This window comes from Gopherus flavomarginatus, assembly GCF_025201925.1.
Source record: "Gopherus flavomarginatus isolate rGopFla2 chromosome 11 unlocalized genomic scaffold, rGopFla2.mat.asm SUPER_11_unloc_1, whole genome shotgun sequence".
NCBI lineage: Eukaryota > Metazoa > Chordata > Testudines > Testudinidae > Gopherus > Gopherus flavomarginatus.
The window spans coordinates 952,028-974,353 of record NW_026114602.1 but is presented as its reverse complement, the minus strand read 5'-3'; the positions used below and the strand labels follow the sequence as shown (position 1 = coordinate 974,353).

Sequence of the window (22,326 nt, the reverse complement as noted above, 5' to 3'; positions counted from 1 at the left end):
ATGGATCTTTTATTTGGAGCTGAGTACAGTTGGCTGGGAGAGCTCAGTCTGATCTCTTTTAATAAGAAAATCCACTCCTAGGATCCGACCATGATGTATGCACCACATCTGGTGTCCAAGAGTTAAGTGGTCGTCTCTTTAAGCTGAATTTACCTCTACCCTCTCTCTACATAATGAGAGCCTTGCGCAGTTCCAAAAAAATGTAAATCTACATCCAATACATGATCCACAAAGAGTGTTTGCAGATATCCACATGCATGGATGAGGATATCTGCAAATATCTGTGGATTTGCAGGGCTCTACTTACCACGGCCAGGCTGAGGCTCTGAGACACCCCTCTGCCTGGGCCTGGTCAGGGAGAGGTGTGCGGGAATCGCGGACCATCCACCTGCCCTCAGCCAGGCGGGCATCCTGTGGGGCGGGAACACAGTCTGGGGCTGCTCTCAGCCCTCCACCCCACAGGCAGGTGGAGGGTCCGCCACAGTCCCCGGATGGATTCCATGATAGCCTTGCTGGAGAAGGAGGGGAGGGTGCTCTGTGCAACTGCCTGGAGGCTACTTGGGCACCCCACACGGGGCAGGGGGAGCGACTGCTGCAGTTATGCACAGTTGCCTGCCTGGCTCTTACCATGGCCAGGCTATGGCTTTGAGCCACCCTTCCCACCCCGCTCTGGAGCCAGAGAGCCACACTGACAGCTGCAGGGAGCTTGGGTCCCTCCACTGGCACTAGGTGGGATCTGGGGGGGGGCAAGACATGGGCCAAAGACTGCTTGGTCCCCCCACCCAGGGCAGGTGGAGGAACCAAGGCTCCCCAAAGATGCCATCATGGCTCTCTGGCTCTGGCAGGGGGACCTGCTTAGAGCCTCAGTCCAGCCATGGTAAGAGCTGGATGGGCAGCTGTGGGGTTCTGCAGTAGATCATCCACCTGCCTTGGATGAGGGGTCAGAGAAGCCTGTCATACAACAGGCCCATGTCCCTGCCCCCCAGGACCTCTGCCCAGTGCAGGTAGAGGGACATCACTGCTACTCCTCACAGCTGCCCGCCCGGCTCGTACTGTCAGAGCCCTGCACGTGTACAAAATTTGTATCTGCATCTGCACTGTCATCTGCAAAAATAGTCCACGGATATCTGTGGACATAAAGTGGATACCTGTGGATTTGTAAGGCTCTACACATAATGTATGTTTCTTTTGTTGATTTCATGTTCTTTTGTATACTAATGGAGTGTCCAGATAACTTGAAAAGTTCAGAAAATATCACTCAACTGCCAGTGAAAAGCATCTATACAGACCTTATTCCTAATGGTGAGCAAATTTCTCCATTTATTTAGAGCCCATCCAAATGTCAGCCAACAAATAAAGAAATAAATCCAAATCTCTTCTGAAAATATGGTTTCATCAATATTAATGTTTTCCATGAGAAAATGTTGATGTTGATGGCAGTTTTCAATTTTCCATTCAATTTCATAGAGACTCTTTTGAATCGAAATTAGAGGTTTTGCAATTTCAACTTTTCATATAAATTCAGGGTGAAAACAAAAATTGGAATATTGGAATTTCACATTTTCCAGCCAGCTCTACATTTTGTAGTGCAGTGGTCATGCTGAGGAAAGTACTCACAAATGTCAATACAGATTCCTCAGAGTAGCTCTTAAGAGAGGCAGAAGAATTCCCACCTCTTCCCCAGATCTCGATATTTAGAGAAGAACATTCCCTTTTATTTTAATTTTTTATGTGTCGTGCAGTCTGCATAGAGCACCACTACACTGTGCTTTAGTTGTTGGATTTAATTTTCTCTACTTCGTTCCCTTTGTATGTGTGGGAATGTGTGTGTGTGTGTGTGTGTGTGTGTGTGTGTGTGTGTGTGTGTGTGTGTGTGTGTGTGTGTGTGTGTGTGTGTGTGTGTGTTCAATTTCCAGGAGAATGGTTCTGTGGTTATGGCAGAGTTTCAGGTACCAGGAATGCTGACTCGCTGTGTAAACCCAGTCTCTTCACCCCTATCATTCCCCCGATCATTCCCAGTTTCCCCCTTAGTAGCTCACTATTCTTTGATGCGTTGCTGTGAGAGCCACATATTGAAGGTGCTAAGGGTATGAAAAATGTGATATTTGTTATTGTTCATTTTTATTTCAACTCTGTCATTTCACTTATTAGGAAGTTCCTCGTCAACAAGTAACCTTGAAATAAAACATCTGTGGAAAAATCTCTTCTAACATTGTAAGATCTTCCTTCTTGTAAAATTCTTTATAGCAAGGTGATAAGACAAAAATCTTCAACTGGCGTAAATCAATATAGAACTTTTAAAACCCATGGAGGTGGTAAGATTTACACCAGCAAAGGAACTGGCCCTAGCTCTTCTCTGTGTTGAGAGAAACCAATGCATTTCTAATGTGGTGATGATAAAGGCAGGAGTGATTTTAATTGTTCTCTAATATTTAGGGAAGAATAACATTTTTAGTACACAAAAGGCCAAAATCCCTCATTGCTTTCACAATTTGTTGTGCTTCTCATTCTTCAAAGGGCTTCAAACAAATTGGTTTCAGCAGCATCAGTTTATTCATGTGAGTAGTCCTCACTTTTGTGAGTTGTAACTGCAGTGGGAATATTTGCATTCGTATAAGAATTCCTGTGATTAAGATCCAAATGAGATCAGAATTTGCCCTCATTTGAGAAATCCTATTGGATAAATGTGGCTAAAGAATAACATTCGCAGAGAGGAGAGAAAGAAAGAAAGAAAGAAAGAAAGAAAGAAAGAAAGAAAGAAAGAAAGAAAGAAAGAAAGAAAGAAAGAAAGAAAGAAACATTGATCCCTTTTTGAATTTGTATATAGACTGAAAAAAATGTGTTCGAAGAGGAAAAATAGAACCTCAGATTCAGTATCTTTCTTTGTCACCCCTATAGATGATCTATTCTGAGAATGACCCAGGAAAGAACTGGACCATCTCTGATGTATTCATCCTGGTGGGGTTTTCAAACATTAAAAAGCTGCAAATCATTCTCTTTCTGATGCTTCTGGTCACCTACCTGGTCGCCCTGATGGGGAATCTCCTTGTTATCCTCCTTATAAAGTTTAACGCCTCACTCCACACCCCTATGTATTTCTTTCTGGTGAACCTGTCAATCTTCGAAATCTGCTACACCAGCAGTGTGGTCCCTCAGCTGCTGATTCACCTCCTGGTGGACCAAAAGACCATCACCATTGCGGGCTGCGCTGCCCAGATGTATGTTGTCACCATCATGGGCCTGACAGAAAGCTGCCTCCTCGCAGTCATGGCATATGACCGTTACGTGGCCATATGTCACCCCTTGCACTACAGAACTATCATGAGTGGCTGGGCATGTGCACAGCTCGCGGGAGCTTCATGGATCATCAGCATCTCAGTGGAAGTAGCTCAGACCACATGGATCTTCAGCCTGCCCTTCTGTGGCTCCAACCGCATCCATCATTTCTTCTGCAACATCCCACCAGTGTTGAAGATAGCATGCATGGACACATCCAAAAATAAGATTATGGTCTTTACTGTGTCAGTTTTATTCATCTTTGACCCTTTTTTGTTGATAACCGTGTCCTACATCTGCGTTATCTCCACCATCCTCAAGCTGTCATCAGCAGAGAGAAGGTGTAAAGCCTTCTCTACCTGCTCCTCCCACCTCATGGTGGTAACTTTGTTCTATGGAACAGCCCTTTTCACCTACCTGAGGCCCAAGTCTATCTCCACCCCAGACAGTGATCAAATGATTTCCCTCGTGATCACAATTGTGGCACCTGTGCTGAACCCCATAATATACACTCTGAGGAACAAAGAGGTGAAGAGAGCCTTTAGAAAAACAATAGAGAAGAGCATTTTTTCATACAATTTGGAGAAAACAGAATGAAAAATAGAGTTAGTTAAAATGGAGAGTAAGGGAAATTCATAAATTTTCTGTTGAATTACTCCCAATTACATCCACTTTTTTAATTGAATTGTTGCCATTTGAAAAACTTTGACTCGTAAAACTATCAAGAGAAGATAAAGGTTTATTACCAAATTCCCCCCCCAAATTTTAAATATCTTCAAAATTTTGAATGTCAAATTTTAAAAAAATCTTAAAATGAAAAAACCCTTTCATAAAATTTCACCTTGTTTTTTGAAAGTTTAACAATTTTCACCAAAATTTTAATGATGGAAAAATTTCAACCAGCTCTACCAAGAACTCCATTTAGGCTTTTCCTTTTCCTGCTCTGTCAGTCCACTGCAGCATTTTAGGTTTTAGATTGGGTTGGGCTGGGTTTTTTTGGCTGTCTAATGGATTTCCCCAATGCTCCCTGTTGCCTAATTTTAAATAATATTTCTCAGCCACTTATGAACAGTTTCCTATGTAAGACTTTGATGAATCTTTCAGTGCCTAACCTGACCAGGTCACACAACAACTCTGGAAGCTGGCTTTTGACTTCCATGGCATTTTGCGCAGGTTCAGAAGTCTATGCTAACAGATCATTGTGTATATCATAGATTCATTGATTAAAAGGTCATAAGGGATCATTCTGATTATCTAGTCTGACATTCTGCTTAACGCAGGGCAGAGAGTTTCACCTGGTGATTCCTGAGTCAAAGAAGCACTGTACATAGTTTTGTATTACATATGTAAAATAATAGCTGTGTGATAAACTCATAAATTACAAGTGGTTATATCAAAGTATAACAATATTACACCAAATGCCAGTGTATATGTTACATCTTTGTATAAGTATATGATAAAAATTCCTTTCTATATTTTTATGATGAGAGGTACTATGCTGTTTGCTTCTCTATCTATAATAAACACCAAATTAAAAACCTCTATACCTAGTTCAGCATTTACATGACTATATGCCTTCTTTCACTAAACTTCCCTATAATGCATTCATTCAAAGTTTAAAATACATTGGGACTCTGAGATGCACTGGCTGGCAGTATGTGATGTTTTGTTGTATCTTTTCGATATAATTTGCTGATTTGTTTAAAATGATGTTGTTGGCAAGATAAGTAACCTGTCGTATTGGAAGACGTAAGTAGGAAGTAAGAACATGTAACGATAAACAAAAGAAAAATCCCTTTCTCTGAGAAATTTAGAAGCAGAGTGACTCAGGACAACATGACCCAGGAACAACAAATTCAGCAAGAAAATTGTAGACATTAGATTATTAATATTTGTGCATAAATAATGTTCATGTTATGTAAAATTAAATGGATAATGTGTTGTCTAAAGAATGGAGGAAAATTAAGCCATAGAAAATGTGCAAATATATGAAAATAAATGTAAAATATGTAAAAGTTTGTAAAATATATATGCACATATACAAAATACAAATGTAAAATATGTATAAAATACATATGTAAAATACATATAAAATAAGAAAATACATATAAAATGTATATAAAATGGGCTGGGGAACAGGAGATCCAGGCAGGTGAGGAGGACTGGCGTCATGGAGGAAGGAACGACTTTTGAGTGCCCCGGGATGTGTTAACTTGGGCCCATTCACCTATTCTGTTTTCTCTGTTATTACTTGTGAGACAGAAATGTATGTCCAAACACTATAAGGAAGATTAATTCTGTCTTAAATTGTATTAAATAAAGGCAAAACTGATTAAGCCTAAATTGGATGGACATGTGATGCAGTTTCCCACTCTACACTCCGAACAATGTACACAATTTGATAAAAAAGGTAAATCCCACATAAATGCTCTCATCTCTGCTTTGTAAATTAATTTAGCAAAGGTGTGACCCTCATACAATAATTATTGGAGCAACAAGCCATGGCCTGTCAGCGAACACCTATGTGTTAAGTTAGTATACACCCCAGTATGTGAATACCTGTCAGTTCTACAAGCTGAATTAGTGTATGTTCTTCCCAGTATTCTGTGCACTCATGCTAACCAACACCCCACACTACCAAGCAACAGTATAACTTAGTATTTAACATAAGCAGATAAGAAACTTGTAAAAGTCAAGATACATTAATTCAATAGCTTAGTACAAATTGTAAGGAACCTTCACGGACCAGGCCGTGGAATACTGTGTCCAAAAGCAAGATATGGAAAGTCATGGTTCAGAACAAGAAGTTAAGGAACGAAGTTAAGGGATGAACAGACAAGCTGGATTTCTGTGACATAAGACATAAGAATGGCCATACTGGATCTGACCAAAAGTCCCTAGCCTCTGTTTGTCAGAGGATGGAGATGGATGGCAGGAGAGAGATCACTTGATCATAGCCTGTTAGCTTCATTCCCTCTGGGACACCTGGCATTGGACACTGTCGGTAAACAAGATACTGGGCTAGATGGACCTTTGGTCTGACCTGGTATAGCCGTTCTTATGTTCTTATGTAATGATCATTGATCTCTCTCCTGCCATCTATCACCACTCTCTGCCAATCAGAGGATAGGGATATCATTCCTTTCCCATCTGGGCTAATAGCCATTAAAGGACTTAACCTCCATGAATGTATCCTGTTCTTTTTTAAACCCTGTTATAGTTCTAGCCTTACAACCTACTCAGGCAAGGAGTTCCACAGATTGACTGTGCGCTGTGTGAAGAAGAACTTCCTTTTATTTATTTTAAACTTGCTGCCAATTAATTTTGTTTGGTGGCCCCTAGTTCTTATATTATGGGAACAAGTAAATAACTTTTCCTTATTAACTTTCTCCAAACCACTCATGATTTCATATACCTCTGTCATATCCCCCCTTAGTCTCCTCTTTTCCAAGCTGAAAAATACTAGCCTCTTTAATCTCTCCTCATATGGGACCTGTTCCAACCCCCTAATCATTTTAGTTGCCCTTCTCTGAACCTTTTCTAATGCCAATATAACTTTTTGAGATGAGGGGACCACACCTGTATGCAGTATTCAAGATGTGGGTGTACCATTGATTTATGTAAGGGCAATAATATATTCTCCGTCTTATTCTCTATCCCTTTTTAATGTTTCCTAACATTCTGTTTGCTTCTTTGACTGCCGCTGCACACTGCGTGGATGACTTCAGAGAACTATCCATGATGACTCCAAGATCTTTCTCTTGATTTGTTGTAACTAAATTAGCCCCCATCACATTGTAGGTACAGTTGGGGTTATTTTTTTCCAATGTGCATTGTTTTACATTTATCCACATTAAATTTCATTTGCCATTTTGTTGCCCAATCACTTAGTTTTGTGAGATCTTTTTGAAGTTCTTCACAGTCTTCTTTGGTCTTAACTATCTTGAGCAGCTTAGTATCATCTGCAAACATTGCCACCTCACTGTTTACTTCTTTCTCCAGATCATTTATGAATAAATTGAATAGGATTGGTCCTAGGACTGACTCTTGCTGAACACCACTAGTTTTCTATTCTGAAAATTTACCATTTATTTCTACCTTTGTTCTCTGTCTTTTAACCAGTTCTCAATCCATGAAAGAGTTTTGTAACTAAAGTTATTCCTAGTTGAAAGGTATAAATTTGGGAACCCAACTTCTGTGCAAGGTGAATTTAACAATGATGCACAGGATGGCTTCCTGGAGACTGGTATCATATTGAACGTTTTCCCACTACTATATTATGATTGGATTTTAGCAGTAAACTCTACTGTCAAGCAATTGACTGTACAATTTATCAACAATAGGCAGCAGAGTGCAGCCAATGAGGGATGACAGTAAACTAGCCGTTATACTGTATCACAGCAGTGAGAAAGGAGTGACTTAGTTAACAAGGGCCACTTGAAGAGGTAAAAAATTTAAAGTGGGGGCTACACTGTATAATGGGCACTAGGGGGCAGCAGAGGGTGGGGGTGGAGAAGGGGCGGCTGTACTGTATAATGGGCACTGGGGGCAGAAGAGGGTGGGGTGGGGAAGGGGCAGCTATACTGTATAATGGGCACTAGGTGGCAGCAGAGGGTGAGGGGTGGGGAAGGGGCAACTATACTGTATAATGGGCACTGGGGGCAGCAGAGGGTGGGGGTGGGGAAGTGGTGGCTATACTGTATAATGGGCACTATGGGTAGCAGATGGTGGGGGTGTTAGACCTGCAACAGGAGTCACCCTATGAGATAGAGGAGCAGGCATATACCAGACACAGTGCTGGTATATAATCCACAAATACTCTTTATTGCTTGCAAAATAAACTATTCAGTCCACATTCATAACCTAAGCATACTACACCAATGTCTAAAGATAGAATTGAAGTCCCGATGGCCAGTTGATAGTCAGTCTGATCACAAGGTGCAGGGAGCCAGCATTACCACATCTTAATCTAAAAAGGGCTCTGGATCCACAAACGACTCCAAATTGTGAGTGTATCGAATATTTTTAATAATCCACCCCATCATGTCATCAGTTGTCTGGGCAATTTCAAAAGACATTTCTGGTCAAATTGCCAAAACTCAAGATGTTTAGAAATAGTCCCAGGCCCGAGATGTTCCTCTTTCCCCAGTTCTTGTTTACAACTGAAGAAGATACATTGCAACAGGTACATTGTCATGACAATGCCCCCAATGTTATTTCCTTATCTGGCATTTCTCCATCTTTCTCATAACAAAGTTGTTTTTTGCTTTTTTTTTTAATGCAAACGCCTCTTGACCGCAGAAAACCTCAAATTCTTGCTTTGGTTGGCAACATGCAACATCCATCCAGCACACTTCATGAACACTAGGCATATAACATATTACATGGATATCTATCTATCTATCTATCTATCTATCTCCCAACAGTATTGGGGAACGAGTGTTTATGCTGTATAATGGTCACTAGAAGCAGGACAGAGTGGAGTGAGGAAGGGGCAGCTATTCTGTATCATGGCCAATAGGGAGAGCAGAGGGTGGTGGGTGGAGGTGGGGTGGCTATACTGTAAAAGGGGCAGTAGAGGAAGCAGAGAGACATGGCGGAAAAGGGATGGCTGTACTGTGTACTGTATACCAGGGGCAGCAGAGGGTGAGGGTTTGGGAAGGGTCAAGCGATGGTCCATAATGATGTCAAACACTTTTCTTTTTCAGCTCCTGCAGCTTTATACTCTCTTGTTCTCACAGAACAGTGTATTTCCCTGTTGTCAGAGCCAATCCCCAGCCTCAGAGCAGCGAGGAAGATTAATTAATAGCAAGGGAATTCATTACTCCAACAGTATAACTATTTGCTTCTGCAACATTTCCCTGTGTGTTTTGCTGACCTGTTCCCCTTCTACTTGTGGGTGTGGCCAGGGCAGGAGACATTCCTGGACCTGGCATGGTCCTTGAGCATTTTCCATTCATCACAGTTCAGAGTTGGCTTGATTTTCAATGGGCTGAGGTCTCATTGACAGCAGTGGGAGATGTAGGAGTCAGATGTTGCTGTAAATTAGCCCCGCAGGTTTAATAAGTGTCTGGAGAGAAAGGACACAAATAATTCATCTTCAGGAACAGAACCTTTTGCACCTAGGCCTCTGAATGGAAATTTCATGTAGAGCAACAAGGATGATGCAACGGCCTGTAGCTGTTGCCTAATAACATTTCTGTATTGAGTTGGCACTGTAGTTTGTGTCTTTGAAAAAACAGCAGATAATCGCTTCTACTCCTCTGGGGCTTTTTGGCAGCTAGAAATTCCGTTTGTTTATTTTTAAGATAAACTTCTATCATATCTGTGCTTGCTTCATCCCAAACACTTCCTGTCACACATCACTGATGTATTTCATATTGTCAGAGAGTTACAGCATTTAAGGACAAAAGGGACCTCTAGATTATCTTATCTGACCACCTCTGTCTCATGTTGCCTTGGATGTCATCACAGAGGCCCACAGAGCACTTATCCAGGCATCAAAGTGAACATAAAAGAGAAATGTACCTGGTGGTCCCTGTAACTGTGCATGGAAATGGGGGCAACTCTGGGATGCAGAATGTGTAATGTCATGCAACATTGATAAATAGATGCTTAAGGCAGGAAGGAAATGTAATATAAAAATTGTGTGTGGGTATGTCTGCGTGTGAAAGAGAGAGAGAGAGAGAGAGAGAGACTGGAATCTCATGCAGTGACTATATAGCCAGTCAATAACGATAGTTATATAGTCAGTAAAGGATAAAGGGGTGAGAACTGATAGCAGAAACAGAAGACACCTATAGATCTAGACATAAAAAATTACTTAGAAAGACAAGGTAGATGAGGTAATATCTTTTATTGTTGGTGAGAGAGACAGCAGTTGGTCCAGCAAAAGATATTACCTCATGTGCTTTGTCTCTAGTATCCTGGGACCCAGATGGCTATAACAGCACTGTATACAAAAATAGCATAAGCAATTAGCATTAGAAGGCCTTATAGCCTTAACAGAAGGAGTTGCTCAATGAGTTAGCATAAGTAAGTAAACTAACAGTGACCGTAAGTTTACTGTTTTGGCATAATAACAAGTGTTGCAAAGAGCAAATAGGTAACAACAAGGGAATGAGACCTTCTCTGTGTGTGTGTGTGCGCGTGTGTGTGTGTGTGTGTGTGTGACTCTCACCCCTTGCTGGAGGGAATGAGCCATGCTCAGAGTGTGGGTGCATGCACCACAGTTGCTCCTCCCCTCTTGTGACCCCCATGGAGTCATTCATGATCACTGGTGGTACAGAAAGATCTTTCATTTACAGCTCATCTGAAAGATATAACTTTCACCAGAACCAATGCCCTCTTCCACAGTGAGCGGTTGCTGCGGACCAGCACAAACACCAAAAGGAGACTGTCATCTATTAAGGCACCCTACTTACCCACTGCAGCACAGGGCCCCCTAGTGCAATTCTGGGGCACTGTGGTAAGCAGCCATTCTCATAGGAGCAGGTCCACTGCTGAGCGTCTCACCAAACTCCTTGTAGCACAGGGCCATGTGATGCCCAGCTGAGGCACAGGGGGTCAGCATGGACCAAGAGACAATAATGCCCCCAAGGGAGACCCCCCCCAGCTCGTTGCAGCATGCTATCCCTTAGAGCTGTGCTGGAGCACTGGGGAAAGTACTACTGACCCACAGAGGAGAACATCCTGTAATAAGTCCTGCATCTTGTTTCTGTCAGTACAGCACCCCCTACTGCTGAGCTACGACATTGGGATCAATCAAGAACATCCCACAGAGCTCTCCAGACCCATTCCTGTATTTTAGCACTCCCTAGTGCTACACTGGGGTATTGCTAGCAACACTGACTAGGGCAAGATTGCCCCAAACTGAGCACCCCACCTCACTCCCAGTAACACAGCCTCTAGCCCCCAATGCCAATGCTAGAGTAAGGGGCTCAGAACTATCTAAGAAATGAAAGTGCTCCCAGCTGAGCCTATGACCCCATTTCCTGAAGCAAACTACCCCCTTGAACCTCTCAGCTTTCGCACATAGTTTATTCTACTGTTCCTGGGAGCTCGTCCTGATTCTGGTCCTGTTGCAAATTTACTGGTGTCAATGGGAATAGTCCCACTGAATTCTATGGGCTTTGAATCTGGTTCTATAGAAGGGAAATGTGCCCTTTCATTAGGGCAGTAGAGTGAGGACTCCTGGGTTCTGTTCCCAGCTCTGGAAGGGGTGGGCAGTGTAATGTTTAGAAGAGCGGGAATTGGGAATCAGATCTCCTGTGTTCTAATCATGGGTCTGAGACAGGAGAGGGGCACACAGTCTCAGCATGGGAACTGGAGTCATGAGCCTTGGGATTTGTTACTGACTCTGCCCCTGACTCTTTGTGTTGTGTTGCCTTGGACAAATCATTCCTCTTTCTAGACAAAATAGTATCACACAATTTACACCACTTAGTAAATCCCATTATGATTTTCATCTAGAAAACACATGATGATGATGATAATGATGATACCACCTCCTCTGAAATAATTACCTTAGTGAATTTTATTTTGTTGAAGGTTGATGCAAAATTGTTCTTCCTCTGAGGAATATTACAAGAAATTTCCTTCAGGGATTAGGTCTCAGAATCCAGTGAATGAAATAAAAACACCTCTGTTTCCTTCAACACATTTTGCACTTGTGGATAGGAGATAGAACTACTCTTCTTAAACAAGGTAGGATATAAATGAATGACTGAAGACCCCAAACATTTTCCCACTGAAGTCCATGGATGTTGTGCCTCAGTCTGCAATGGGAGCAAGATCATGTCATTGGTTCTTCTTCAAGTGCTTGCTCATATCCATTCCAGTTAGGTGTGTGCGCGCTGCGTACATGTTCATCAGAAGATTTTTACCCTAGCAACACTCAGTGGGTCGGCTGGGCGCCCCCTGGAGTGGCGCCGCTATGACGCCGGATATATACCCCTGCCGACCCAGCCACCCTTCAGTTCCTTCTTACCGCCCGTATAGGTCGTTGGAATAGTGGAGCGCTGCTTAGCTGACCTCCACTTCCCTAGCTACTCATAGTTCTCGTGTTTTTAGTTATATAGTTATAATCCTTTTATATATATATATTTATATAGTTATACATTTTTTCTTTACTAGCATAGTTAATTTAGTAATAGTTAGTGGGGTCCAGGGAGTTGCCCCTTCCCCGCACCCGGTGCCGGAGCCCATGCCCGGCTCACCAGGTTTTAAACCATGCTCGGCCTGCCACAAGCCGATGCCGACAGGAGATCCGCACAACTCCTGTTTGAAGTGACTCGGGGAATTGCACTTGACAGCTAAGTGCCCCATTTGCAAGGCTTTTAAGCCAAGAACAAAAAGGAGTGGGACTTTCACTTACCCCTCCGCCTTCGGCACTGAGCGCTGGTCAATCGGCTGGCAGAAGGGCCTCCTCGGCACCGGACCTCGCCGGTACTGCCAAGGCCTTTTGGCACCGGCTGTAGCAGGCACCGAAGTCGACTCAGCACCGCTCCTTCTCTCCGAGGTCGAGAAAGCCTACGACTCCTCCTGCCAGTGCCTGCCAGTTCCCTGGCATGCGCCATGGTTGAGCTCCCTGCTCCTGCTGCTTCCGTGCCAACTGCACCGCAGCCAGAGAGCCTGTGTAAGTCGGATCGCCCGGCACTGACACCTGCCGAGGCACTGACGATGTCGACACCATTGATCCCAGTCCCACAAGGGCTGTCGAATCCGGTGCCTGACAGCTCCACAGTAAGTGCTGTGGTTGAGCTTACTGTTCCCTCCATGCCGGAGACATTCCCAACGGCGAGGGATCTCATTGCCATGACAGAGTTGATGCTGCCTGAACCCCCGGCACCGCCGGTGCGGGTAATACAGTCTCTTGGCAAGCCTCCTTTGATACGACCATCCTCTATCTGCACAGCAGAGCGGCACCGTTCATGATCACGGTCCCGCAGATGCTCCAGGTCCCGTCGGCACTCCCGCTCCCGACACCACTTGCAGTCCCGGTGCTGTTCTCCTCCTTGGTACGGTCGCACTCGCTGCACTGGTCGGTATCCCGTTCACCAACCTGGTACTCTCACACCGTTCCAGCTCCCGGCACCGCTACAGGCACCGTGACTCCCGTAGCCACTCCCGACGTCGAGCCTCAAGATCTCAGTCGACCTTCCGGCACCACTCTGGTCGCAGGTTTGGATCTCATTCCAGGTACCGGTATGCCTGCTGGTACTGGTCCCCAACGCCAAGTTGGGCAAGGTCCAACGGCATCAGAGACTCTGCCCATGGTTTTCAACACCTCCGTGGCCATCCAGACACGCATCAGTGTCATCCCACGCGAACAGCTCTTATGCTCAGGATCGCGATTCTGATGTGCCCACCAAGAACCTGAGAGCCCATCAGGACCTTCTAAGGAGGGTAGCACTCAATATGGACCTCCATGTGGAGGAGGTCCCGGAGGTAGAGGACCCGGTAATGGGAATTCTATCAGCGGTTGCCCAACTAGAGGGGCTCTACCCATTTATTCGGACCATCCAGGCGAATGCCGATACTATATGTCCCCAGCCTATATCCCTCCTGAGGCCAGGGAAGTCGAGTGTAAATATATGGTGCCCTCTAAGGGGTATGACTACTTGTATGTCCGTCCTCCTCCCTGCTCGCTAGTCGTTCAGTTTTTTAAGGAGAGGGAATGGCATGGCAGCAGGCGCCAGCCCCAAAATCGAAGGAGGCTAGGCGAATGAACCTACTCGGCCGCAAGGTGTACTCTGCAGGGGCTTTACAGCTCTGTGTGGCAAATCAACAAGCCTTGCTTAGCCGCTATAATTATGACACCTGGGTGGCGGTGGGTAAGTTTATGGAGCTTCTCCCTCAAGACTCCCGCCAAGGGTTCGCTGCCCTCTTGGGGGAAGGGAAAAAGGTGGGCAGAGCTTCCCTCCAGGCCTCGTTGGATGCAGCAGACTCAGCAGCCAGGACTCTGGCCTCGGGTGTTGCCATGAGGCGCATCTCATGGCTTCAGGTTTCAAACCTCCTGCCGGAGCTGCAGTATACCATTCAGGACTTACCATTTGATGGTAAAGGCCTCTTTGTGGCAAAGACAGCCCCAGGTTGCAAATCCTGAAGGACAACAGGGTCCTAATGCGCTCACTCGGCGTGCATATGCCGGAGACCAAATGCAGGCCTTTCCGTCCCCAGCCACACTGCCGTACTCTATGCCTAGCCAGAGACAGGACTTTGGCAGACGGCGCGGCCGAGGTGGTCGCACACGACCGTCAGGACCCCAGTTAACTTCAGATCGCTGGGTCCTACGCACGATGGAGTATGGGTACCACCTCCAATTTGTTCCAATCCTGTCCCTCTTCAGGGACCCCTCTCATGAGCAATTCCTCTTACAAGAGGTGCAGATGCTGATGGACGAAAAGGGCAAGGGGTTTTACTCCCGTTATTCCCTAATCCCCTACTCGAATGGAGGTCTCAGACCTATCCTGGACCTGCGAGGACTCAACCAGTTTACGATAAAGTTGAATTCCGCTTGGTATCCCTGGCAACCATTATCCCGTCCTTGGATCCTGCAGACTGGTATGCCGCCCTCGATATGAAGGACACGTACTTTCACATCGCCATCTTCCCTCTGCACAGGAGATACCTCTGCTTTCTAGCCAACTGTCAGTACTTACAGTTTACAGTCCTGCTGTTTGGCCTTTCTACAGCCCTACATGTATTGACCAAGTGTATGGCCGTAGTCGCCGCCTACCTCCACCGACGTCGGATATGCGTTTTTCCGTATCTGGACAATTGGCTTATACAAGGAGACTCCGAGACGCAAATCACTCAGCATGTGGGCATCGTCAAGGACCTATTCACACGTCTAGGCCTGATGATCACTATAGAAAAATCCACTCAGGTTTCCACGAAGAGGTTAGACTTCCTAGGAGCTATCCTGGACTCCAACCTAGCCGAAGCCTGTTTACCACAGCCGCGGTTTCAGGCGATGGCAACAATCATCCGAGGTCTGCAGACTTTCCCGACGACCTCGGCTCACAGTTGTCTCGGTCTCCTAGGTCCCATGGCTGCTTGCAAGTTTGTAACCAACTACACCAAGCTCCGCCTCCGTCCTCTCCAAGTTTGGCTCGCCTCAGTCCCTGGAAAAATCATGGAGCAACTCCGAAAGGAATCCATTTGGAAGCACTAGGAGGAGAGAAAGGTGATCAGGAACAGTCAACTATCTGAAAGGGATTCCAAAGAGGATGGAGCTAGTCTGTTCTCAGCAGTGGCAGATGACAGAACGAGGAGCAATGGTCTCAAGTTGCAGTGGGGGAGGTCCAGGTTGGATATTAGGAAACACTATTTCACTAGGATGGTGGTGAAGCACTGAAATGGTTTACCTAGGGAGGTGGTGGAATTTCCATCCTTAGAGGTTTTTAAATCTCAACTTGACAAAGCCCTGGCTGGGATGATCTAGTTGGTGTTGGTCCTGCTTTGAGCAGAGGGTTGGACTAGATGACCTCCTGAGGTCTCTTCCAATCCTAATCTTCTACGATTCTGTGATTAGCCAGCAAATAAAACAAAATCACAATATAAGCTTAATATACTAAAGAAACTGGTTACAAGTAGTAATGTCTCACCCTAAATGTTTATTTAGGCAGATTGCAGAGGTTCTTGAAAGCAAGCTGCTCTCTCTTGCAGCTTAAAACTCCAGGTATTTCTTTCACAGGTCAGACACCTTCTCAGCCTTGGCTCAGTCCTTATCTCCGCTTTTATCTTTGTTCCTTAGATGTTTCCAGCAGTCATCCTGGGTGGGGATTCAGTGAAGAATGAACCCTGATTATCTCACTCCTCCACCCTTTAATAAGATTTACATATGGCAGAACCCTTTGTCTTTCAATGTGATTCCCATACCCCTCAGTGGAAAAATACTGGTGTTTTATCATGGAAACCAGTACCATGTGACTTGAACACATGACCCTGTAGTGTCAAAGCAGCCATAAATAAGAGGCAGTTTGTAGCATCCCTGGAAAGCTTCTCAGGAAGGTGGGAGATTAGCATCTTCAAAGACCTATTGTTCTTCCTAATGGTCCTTTGACTTGTTCCCAGCTAGCCAGCCAGACTGATTGCATTCTGTCTGGTGGGCATTCCCCAGGTGCAAACACTTTTGTAGTACAGATGTATAGTCAATGTTGCTAACTTTAGATACAACGATACATGCATACTAATAAACTAATCATATTCAGTAAATCATAACCTTTCTAATGATACCCCATATAACCTATTTTAAATAAAATACATGAAGATTATGACATAATCATATTATACTATTACAATGAAAAATATGGGGAGCAGCGTCACAGTCATACCAATGCAGCTACACCAGTTTACAATGATGATTGGGCCCAGTTACATATAGAACTGCAGCACGTTTTTGTCTGAAGAATTCCGACACATGGGAAACCAGTATGAATTGTATGATTCATATGCACATGTATGGTATTCTTCAGATTCAGCTCCAGTGTCTTTCTCTTTGTAACCTGTAACTTTCGTGGGAGACTACGGGCCTACCCAGGGTGCTCTGCAAGAATGAGGCCCACACACACTGTGAGTTATTGGCTTTAATGAAGGTAAAGTGACACACCCGCAACGGGGACTCCGGGCGTTGCTGTCATGGAGGCGGGGAACCCAGCACACCAAAGCTCAGCTCCGTCTGGGTTGGAGTCCAAGGGAGGGACCGGGAGCATACAGCTATATATATATACAATACAAAAGCAACTCATACATATGCAAAAAGGGACTTCCCACAGGCTATGTCCGCCCCTTGGCCAAAGGCCAGGGACTTTCCACGGGCGGTGTACGCCCTTTGGTCTTAGGCCATGCAAACTGGTTTCAGCCAGTTAAAAGCAAGTTATAACTGGCATGCCGTGTCCTACAATGACCGGCCGCTTAGCAAGCAGGGGCTTTCTACAAGGCCGCCGAGAAAGCGGAAATACTCTAGCTAGGCCGCAACACAGTCTTCCACAGTCCCCTACATCACCCCTGCAGATGACATATTGTGAGAGAGAGCCTGATGAGAACCAGACCATTTCTGATGTGTTCATCCTGGTGGGGTTTTCATACCTTACAAGACTCCAAATCCTTCTGTTTCTCGTGTTTCTGCTCACCTACCTGGTCATTCTGATGGGGAAACTGCTCTGATGGGGAACCTTATAAAGTTAAACCCATCACTTCATACCCCCATGTATTTCTTCCTACTGAACCTGTCCTTCTTGGAAGTGTGCTACACCAGCAGTGTGGTCTCTCAGCTGCTCGCTCACCTTCTCGTGGAGCAAAAGACCATCACCATTGTGGGCTGCGCTGCACAGATGTGTCTTCACCATCCTGGGCCTCACAGAATGCTGCCTTCTAGCAACCATGGCGTACGACCGCTACATAGCCTTATGTAACCCCTTGCACTACAGAACCATCATGGGTGGTCGGGTGTGTGCACAGCTCATGGCTGCTTCATGGACCTTCGGCATCTCGGTGGAAGTAGTTCAGACCACATGAATCGTCAGCCTGCCCTTCTGTGGCTCCAACCACATCCACCAGTTCTTCTATGACATCCCACCGGTGGTAAAGATGGCATGCACCGACATGTCCAAAAACGAAATTGTGGTCTTGACTGTGTCAGTTTTGTTCATCATGGTCCCTTTTATGTTGATAACCGTGTCCTATATCTGCATTATCTCCACCGTCCTGAAGCTGTCATTAGCAGAGGGAAAGCGTAAAGCCTTCTCCACCTGCTCCTCCCACCTCATGGTGGTGACTTTGTTCTATGGAACAGCCCTTTTCACCTATCTGAGGCCCAAGTCTATCTCTACCCCAGAGAGTGATCAAATGATTTCCCTCATGTACAAAGTTGTGACCCCAGTGTTGAACCCCATAATATATACGCTGAGGAACAAAGAGGTGAAGGGAGCCTTTAGAAAAACAATAGAAAAGAGTATCTTTTCACACAACTGGAGAAATCAGAGAATGAATGATAGAGTTAGTTAAAACAGGGGGAATGAGGGAAATTCATAAATATTTTGTTGAATTTCTTCCGATGACATGCACTTTTTTTAATTGGAATTTTGACATTTGAATAACTTTGGCCTGTTCTAAATCTGTTTGGAAAATGGGAAGAGAAACTTTTTTAAAAATGAAATAAACAAATAAATAAATAATTTTTTGTCAAACTTTTGATAGAACCTTTTGACCAGATGTAAAGATAATTGAAAAATCAAATGAGAATCTTTAGTCAAAGTAGTATCCTGATTTTACATCTTCAAAATTAGAAATGTCAAAGCAAAAACAAAGCAAAACAAAAGAAAACAAATTAAAGTAAGGAACATTTCATAAAATGTTCACCTTGGTTTGTTGAAATTTAACAATTTTCACCAAGATTTTAATACCTGAATAATTCCAACCAACTCTACAGAAAAGTCCATTTAGGCTTCTCCTTTTCCTGCTCTGGCTGCCCAATGCAGCATTTTAGGTTTTGGGTTGGGTTGGGGTTCTCTCTGGCATAATATATGTAGGCTTCCTATCTAAGACACGGATAGATTTTTCAATGCCTAACCTGATCAGGTCACACAACAACTCTGCGAGATGGCCCTTGACTTCCATGGCATTTTTTACTAGCAGATCAGATTGTAAGATTATGGTGTATATCATAGATTAATCGATTTTAAGGTAAAAAGGGACCATTTTGATCATCTAGTGTGATATCAGCAATTTCCAGTGAAGTCCAACATTGTCAGTTTAGCCTGGAGCTGGAGCACACTCTGCAGGGATGGATAGGAGCTCTAAGCCCAGAACTCTAAGAAGCATCCATTGAACATGTGGAAACCGAGATTCTTCCAAATGGTTATAACTTGGCCAAGCCTGGGTGCTGTTTCATGGAACCAGCAAAAAGTGCATCCCTGACACCAGGGTGCCCCCCCTTCATGTTTCATTTCCTGCTTCAGTGTCTTCCAGAGCTAGAGTGTCCGAAAAGAGAATTCTTCCCCTTTGTTAACACAAGGGAACCAACATATTTTCCCATAATTTCTTTCTTGGAAATGACTGAATCTTTTTTTTTCTGCAGAACTCTTAAGAAAATTTCCTACTGAGGCAGACACCCAACATGAAAAAATTCAGCCCAAATGGTTAAAGTTTTAGGAAGTTACAAGGAATTAAAAACAGGGTCTTGTAATGCAAAGTATTGGGTAACCTCATTTATAGGGTTTTCTCCCATTGGCACTTATAATATATCTTGTCTGGAGTCTATCTAGATTCATAGAATCTAAGGCCAGAAAGAACCACAGTGATAATCTAGTCTGACCTCTGGTATAACATAGGCCATAGAACTTCCCCAAAATAATATCTAGAGCATAACTTTTAGAAAAAAAACATAGAGTCTTGATTGGATCAACTACATACCTCAGTAATTTTTTCCAAGGGTTAATTAAAAATATACAATTTATTTCTAGCTTCAACTTCCAGCTATTTGGTAGACATGCCCAAATATCTTCAAGTAATATCAACTTCCCCATGTCTTCCATATTTATTTTTTTTGTTCTGTGTTTAGTTGAGCTATAGATCATAAACTACCCAGAGAACTATTTCATTCTGTTAAGTTTGCTATAAATTTCCATGTATGGTTATGGTGCAATAATGTAGAAGAAAGAAAGAAAGAAAGAAAGAAAGAAAGAAAGAAAGAAAGAAAGAAAGAAAGAAAGAAAGAAATTATGTATGTATTTATGTTTGTTTGTATTTAACAATAAAATAATTCAAGTATTTCTCTGTGTAAGGAAAAAAAAAATTATCACCCAAAGGCAGTTGAAATGTTCTGTAAATAAAAAGCAGCAAAGAATCCTGTGGCACCTTATAGACTAACAGACGTTTTGGAGCATGAGCTTTCATGGGTGAATACCAACTTCCTCAGATGCATGTAGTGGAAATTTCAAGGGGGAGGTATATATATGCTAGCAAGCAAGCTAGAGATAACGAGGTCAGTTCAATCAGGGAGGATGAGGCCCTGTTCTAGCAGTTGAGGTGTGAAAACCAAGAGAGGAGAAACTGATTCTGTAGTTGGCAAGCCATTCACAGTCTTTGTTCAATCCTGAGCTGATGGTGTCAAATTTGCAGATGAACTGAAGTTCAGCAGTTTCTCTTTGAAGTCTGGTCCTGAAGTTTTTTTGCTGCAGGATGGCCACCTTAAGGTCTGCTATAGTGTGGCCAGGGAGGTTGAAGTGCTCTCCTACAGGTTATTGTATATTGCCATTCCTAATGTCTGATTTGTGTCCATTTATCCTTTTCCGTAGATACTGTCCATTGGGGCATTGCTGGCATATATTACATTGGTGGATGTGCAGGTGAAAGAACCAGTGATGATGTGGCTGATCTGGTTAGGTCCTGTGATGGTGTCGCTGGTGTAGATATGTGGGCAGAGTTGACATCAAGGTTGGTTGCATGGATTGGTTCCTGAGCTAGAGTTATTATGGTGCGGTGTGCAGTTACTGGTGAGAATATGTTTCGGGTTGGCAGGTTGTCTGTGGGCAAGGACTGGCCTGCCACCCAAGGCCTGTGAAAGTGTGGGATCATTGTCCAGGATGGGTTGTAGATCCTTGATGATGCGTTGGAGAGGTTTTAGCTGGCGGCTGTATATGATGGCCAGTGGAGTCCTGTTGGTTTCTTTCTTGGGTTTGTCTTGCAGTAGGAGGCTTCTGGGTACACGTAAAAAGTAACTTTATCAAGTACAATTATTTATTGTTTGTCTCTTCAGGACAAAAACAAATTGTTTGGTGGTCTAGAAAACAAATTACCAACATAAGCAAGCAGCATAGCATTTAAGGCCAGAAAGGACCATCAAATCATCTAGTCCGACCTCCAGTATATCACTAACCACTACCAGCACCCAGCGCCCTCACACCCATCCAACAACTTAAATTAAACCAAATTATTTTTCCTTTCCTTTGATCATGAAGGGAGAGAGCCTGAGGTTCTAAGAAACTTGTTCAAGTAATATATGGTTTTAAGCGTCAAATGAATATTTTCAAAGCCAGCTAAGGGATTTGAACAATCAAATGGAAACTCAGTGCCCAGGTTGCACCTTGTTGGATTTTCAAAGCACCTAACCAGATCTAGGACCAGATTTTGAAATGCATTCAAATATACAGAAAGGTTTTTAGTGAGGTGGGATTTAGTCACCTGAATGATTATGAAAAATCCCATTAATTGCCTATCTGCATTTTAAGTGCCTAAGAGCCCTAATTTTTAAAGGTATGTAGGTGTCTAATGATCACAAAGGTGCCTAGAGGGATTTTCAACAGTGCCTAGCACCTAGCTCTCATTTAATCAAAATAATGTGTCGTCTAACCTCCTTAGGAACCTGTGTAAATCCCATTAAGCATATATCTGTAGACCCCTAAAAACTTTTGAAAAACTGGCCTTTAGGGTCTGACCCATTACTCACTAAAGTCAATAGAAAGACACCTGTTGAGCATTGGAGTTGGCTCTTAAGTGATGCATTGTCGTGGCCATCTGCTTTTGGGGAAGTTTTGTCTCAAGGGAGCACAATGGTAAGAGCTCAGCTATGCTGCCATAATGTATTGGTACCTAGGAGATACCACAGCAATGGAGGGTGTTCGTCTGTCACTGTTGTAACTCCACCTCCCCGAGTAATGGTAGCTAGGCTGATGGAAGAATGTTCTCACCCTTCTCCAACTGCCAGGTTTGCTGCTCTGCATCCTCTACTTCCTCTACTGGGGGAGGGTGGGACTATAGTGGAGTGTTTTCCACTCTTTTGTGTCAATTCCAGGGTTTGCCGTGTGAGATTCCTTCATCCTCCACACACAGAAACTACATTGTTTGTGTGTGCGGGGGGGGGGGAGGAAGGGGAGGTGGATGGCGCCACGGATCCACCCCTTTTTTTCATGTTCTCTGTGTATATATATATATATCTTCCTACTGTATTTTCCACTACATGCATCCACTGAAGAAAGCTTATGCTTAAAGAAATTTGTGAATCTCTAAGGTGCCACAAGTAGTCCTTATTCTTTTTGATGATGA

At 43.9% G+C, this 22,326-nt stretch overlaps 1 protein-coding gene and 1 pseudogene across 1 annotated transcript; both read left to right on the top strand.

Moving 5' to 3' along the window:
- The first annotated feature begins 2,898 nt into the window (after positions 1-2,898).
- On the top strand, positions 2,899-3,873 carry LOC127040908 (olfactory receptor 10A4-like). Its single transcript, XM_050935451.1, has one exon. It carries the CDS (start codon positions 2,899-2,901, stop codon positions 3,871-3,873), a length of 975 nt encoding a protein of 324 aa, XP_050791408.1.
- A 13,422-nt stretch (positions 3,874-17,295) lies between these two features.
- LOC127040902 (olfactory receptor 10A4-like) lies at positions 17,296-18,288 on the top strand (annotated as a pseudogene).
- The last annotated feature ends 4,038 nt before the right edge of the window (positions 18,289-22,326 follow it).

Bases quoted from the DNA above. Each gene is read 5' to 3' on its own strand.
- LOC127040908 (XM_050935451.1), top strand. From the start codon at position 2,899: ATGATCTATTCTGAGAATGACCCAGGAAAGAACTGGACCATCTCTGAT.